Source organism: Hippocampus zosterae, chromosome 6 (assembly GCF_025434085.1).
Source record: "Hippocampus zosterae strain Florida chromosome 6, ASM2543408v3, whole genome shotgun sequence".
Classification (NCBI taxonomy): Eukaryota; Metazoa; Chordata; class Actinopteri; order Syngnathiformes; family Syngnathidae; genus Hippocampus; species Hippocampus zosterae.
In genome coordinates this window covers 15,311,271-15,315,666 of record NC_067456.1, presented here as the reverse complement: position 1 = coordinate 15,315,666, position 4,396 = coordinate 15,311,271, and the positions used below count along the sequence as shown (strand labels likewise).

Sequence of the window (4,396 nt, the reverse complement as noted above, 5' to 3'; positions counted from 1 at the left end):
CAACACGGCAATTAATTGATTATAGTTGTGGTTGTACATTACAGTGGTGTGTAAATGTAGGTATGCTGTAAAATGTTTCGAACTATTCACAATTAATCAATGTAATAATTTTTCACATGATACTGGATGATGCTGTACGGTTCTAAAATATTGAAAACTATACCGATATTAGACATTGTTGAAGAAGGACCTCTCTGACAGTCCAGTATCAAACTCTGTAAGAGCTCTTGTACTTGTACAAAAGCAACTGTGTGAGTGTACTGTAAGTGTTCGCATAATAAATGTAGAATAGAAAATATAACGCGCATTGGGGGGCAGAAAGCGAGAAACACACCCTGTTTTCTCAAAATATTTAAATAGTAATTCCGCGATGCGAATCGGACCGTATTGTGCAATATTTCGGCTTTCTTGTTCAAAATGTCCACATCGTACTGTGTGTGAAGTTTGTAGCCGAGCACATCCAAAGAGAAGAGGCTGCAGAGCCGTTTAAAATGCAGTAATGAACAAGCTGTTCCACACGATTAGGAAATAATTCGCGTGTCAGTGTCATCTTTCTTATGCTAAGTGGCTGTCTTTGAAGGCGGATCTTTTGGCAGGTTGGACCGGGACCGAGGCGGCTCGGAGCAGCTCAGACAAGCGCTGCCACCAAACGCATCAACAGCCCGCCTCCCAGGAGCACAGCCATTCCGTACTACTTGTGGCAGACGTGTGATTTTTAAAAAAATTTTTTACCGCCGGGGATGTTTATTTGAGTCGGACGTCATTGCGACCCACGCTAAGAAAAAAAAATCAGGGGAGGAGGTGCTCTACTTGTAGTGTGAGTGAGGCTCTTCCAACTTCTTGCGCCGGGACGGAAAGCACGTCGCTGCGAGACAACGCCGGACGGGAAAAGTCAGTCGCATGAAACGACAGGATGGAGGATCGAGTGATTTCACTTGGAATGCATGGCCAAGATTTTTTTTTTCTGCACACATTTGAGGCTTTGAGAGATTGACTGATCACGCATGCTGCAACTCTTGAATCACAAACAGCGCGCCCGACAGCATGGGCTGCAACGCACTCTTCCTTCTTCTGCAAGACTCTATTTTTGGAACAGAGTGGGATTTGCCTTTTTATTGAAGTTTGGTGGGCGAGGTGGTCTTGCAATTGAAAGCCGTGTAAATTAAGCCACTCTCATCTGGTTTGATGAAAGACTTTGCTGTTGTGTGAGATAACCAATGGTGGACAGTTTTTCTTTCATTGCTTTTCAACTCAATCGGTAAGGATGTGTTCAATTACAAACTTGAACCTTACACTGTTCATTTTGCTGGTGCTGCGCATCAACGAGAGCTCAGCCATTAGCTCCATTGACCCTGACTGGCCAGGAGAGGGCAAATGTCAACAAATCAGCATCCCCCTGTGTAAGGACGTTGGCTACAACATGACCCGCATGCCGAATCTCATGGGCCACGATAACCAAAAAGAAGCAGCCATGCAGCTGCAAGAATTTGCAACGCTGATCCAGTTTGGATGCCACAGCCATCTTAAATTTTTTCTTTGTTCGCTTTATGCCCCCATGTGCACCGAGCAAGTGTCCAACCCCATCCCTGCTTGCAGAGTCATGTGCGAGCAGGTCAAAGTGAAGTGCTCCCCTATTTTGGAACAGTTCAACTTCCCCTGGCCGGATTCGCTGGACTGCTCACGGCTACCCACCAAAAACGACCCCAACTACCTCTGCATGGAGGCGCCCAACAACGGCTCGGACGAACCTCCCAAAGTCTCGCACACCCAGCCACCCGATTTCAGGCTGCACCGGCCCCTGAATGGAGCGGACCTGCACCCAAAGGACACCGGCAGCAGGAAGAAATGCAGCAACCCTGGCAAGTTCCACTTTGTTGAGAAAAGTCAATCGTGTGCCCCAAAATGTTACCCTAAAGTGGATGTCTACTGGAGCCAAGGAGACAAGCAGTTCTCCTTGGTATGGATGGCCATCTGGTCCATCCTGTGCTTTGTCTCCAGCGCTTTCACCGTGCTCACTTTCCTCATTGACCCCCAGCGCTTCAAATACCCAGAGAGGCCCATCATCTTCCTCTCCATGTCCTACTGTGTTTACTCTGTGGGCTACCTTGTCCGGCTTTTCGTGGGAGCTGACAGAATCGCCTGTGACAGAGACAACGGGGTCCAGTATGTCATCCAGGAGGGCCTGGAGAGCACCGGCTGCACTATTGTGTTCCTGATCCTGTATTATTTTGGCATGGCAAGCTCCCTTTGGTGGGTCATCTTGACTCTCACGTGGTTTCTGGCCGCCGGAAAGAAGTGGGGTCACGAAGCCATCGAGGCCAACAGCAGCTACTTTCACCTTGCAGCGTGGGCCATCCCGGCCGTGAAGACCATCATGATCCTGGTGATGAGGAAGGTGGCGGGAGATGAGCTGACGGGTGTTTGCTATGTAGGCAGCATGGACGTCAAGGCGCTCACGGGCTTTGTGCTTATACCTCTCTCCTGCTACCTGATCACGGGCACCTCCTTTCTCCTGTCTGGCTTCGTGGCTCTCTTCAACATCAGGAAGATCATGAAAACAGAAGGGGAGAACACAGACAAGCTGGAGAAGTTGATGGTTCGTATCGGGGTCTTTTCTGTGCTTTACACCGTCCCGGCCACGTGCGTGATTGCCTGCTACTTCTATGAGCGACTCAACATGGAGTACTGGCGCATGCTGGCTACGGAGGACAAATGTAAGGACAACAGTGGACAGGAATCGGAGTGCCTTTTGACCACGTCCGTTCCCGCCGTCGAGGTCTTTATGGTGAAGATCTTCATGCTGCTGGTGGTGGGCATCACGAGCGGCATGTGGATCTGGACATCCAAGACCCTGCAGTCATGGCAGAACGTGTTCAGCCGGAAACTACGAAAGAGAACGAGAAGGAAGGCGACCAGCGTGTTCACCAGCAGCCGACCTTACATGAAACCTCACCCGTCTCTCAAAGGGCACGCTACTAAGTACGAACCCACGCGGCCCCCTCCTACGTGTGTCTGAGCTGGCTCTTTCCCTGTGTATAAACTCCATAAAACACTGCGAAACCCTGGCCATGAGACATTTTATTCAAGAGTGCCATGATGTATTTATGCAAGCTGCACTGAATATCATGCAACGTGTTGTTGTTGTTGTTGTTGTTGTATCTCGAGCAACAAGAGCTGCCTTTGTTTGGAGAAAAAAAAACTGCTTCTCATCTGTTATCCTACCGAGGATTCTGGTGGAGGAAAAAAAAAGGTGCTGTTTCAATTATGAAAAAGGAGTGGAATAACCAATTAAACTGTGCCATGGGGTTATTTAAATAATGTGCAATAGATGTTTTGCTTTCATGCGACAAAGACACTTGTACTGTTTAGTGGAAGATTACAGACGAAGAAAGGACCCCAGAGACAATGGAGGCAAATGGTCAGAGATGAGTGTTGTGTTTAGAGGCTTTTTCATGGAAATGTTGACTGGCGGTGTCATATATGTTTGAACTGGAGCGAGAACAGCTGTTGAAAAGCAGCCCAGACCTTCTTAACTGCCTTTTGTCAAGCAAATCCATGCTGTAAATTAATTAAGCACTCTGTATTGAAAAGTTGTTCGTATGCGCTTTGGACTTTTCGGTTGCTGTTTTATAGCACAAGAAAATGTTTGTATGTACTGTATTTCTAAAACTGCAGATTTTATTAAAAAAAACGTTTTAGTTTTAAATGATGGTCAACTTTGCATTGATTCGCCGTTGGGCTGTTATTGCGGTCTACAAGCACCCACACAAAAAATATTTTTGGGTTTTTTTCAGCATTTGCCTCTGATTCATTTGCAGCTGATGGAAGATTTCAAATCATTTATCATACTCTGCGCCGCTAGGTCAAAAACCGCTGGTATTTTTTCATGACAAATGTTGAGTTAGTAAACAGAAAATTATTTTCTGATGCTATAGGCAATCGAAATATTGAATTACGATACGCTGCGTGGCCGCAACATTAGGCATAGCGATCCAAAATCGGGGCTGCATCTCAAATTCTGCCTTGCCAGGGATAATGATGCTCAGTTTTCACTGGTGCCGTCATGAAATTGTGAATCTAACTATCCTTATTATTGCGCTTGTACTTTGCAGTGGTGTCGTAATGCGCTGCATCGACTGAGAACTGTTTTTGTACTTATTTTTGTACTTATATTTAGTTCAGACACACCACTATGATTCGGAGCCATTCTGCTCCATACAACTCCACAATTACAATGTATGAAATATTAAATTTATTGTTAAAACCTTGAAAACTGAACATTACTATACTGTATTTGTAAAGGCCGATTTTTTATACAACTTTTGTATTGGATTGTATTGGATTGTATTAGATTGTGCGGCTGTGAACGAGTGAGTATGCATTCCTGAAAGATATT

General features: G+C 46.0%; 1 protein-coding gene across 1 annotated transcript; it reads left to right on the top strand.

The window, feature by feature from the left end:
* The first annotated feature begins 436 nt into the window (after positions 1–436).
* On the top strand, positions 437–3,706 carry fzd10 (frizzled class receptor 10). Its single transcript, XM_052068017.1, has one exon. It carries the CDS (start codon positions 1,265–1,267, stop codon positions 3,014–3,016), a length of 1,752 nt encoding a protein of 583 aa, XP_051923977.1. The 5' UTR covers positions 437–1,264; the 3' UTR covers positions 3,017–3,706.
* The last annotated feature ends 690 nt before the right edge of the window (positions 3,707–4,396 follow it).

Bases quoted from the DNA above. Each gene is read 5' to 3' on its own strand.
- fzd10 (XM_052068017.1), top strand. From the start codon at position 1,265: ATGTGTTCAATTACAAACTTGAACCTTACACTGTTCATTTTGCTGGTG.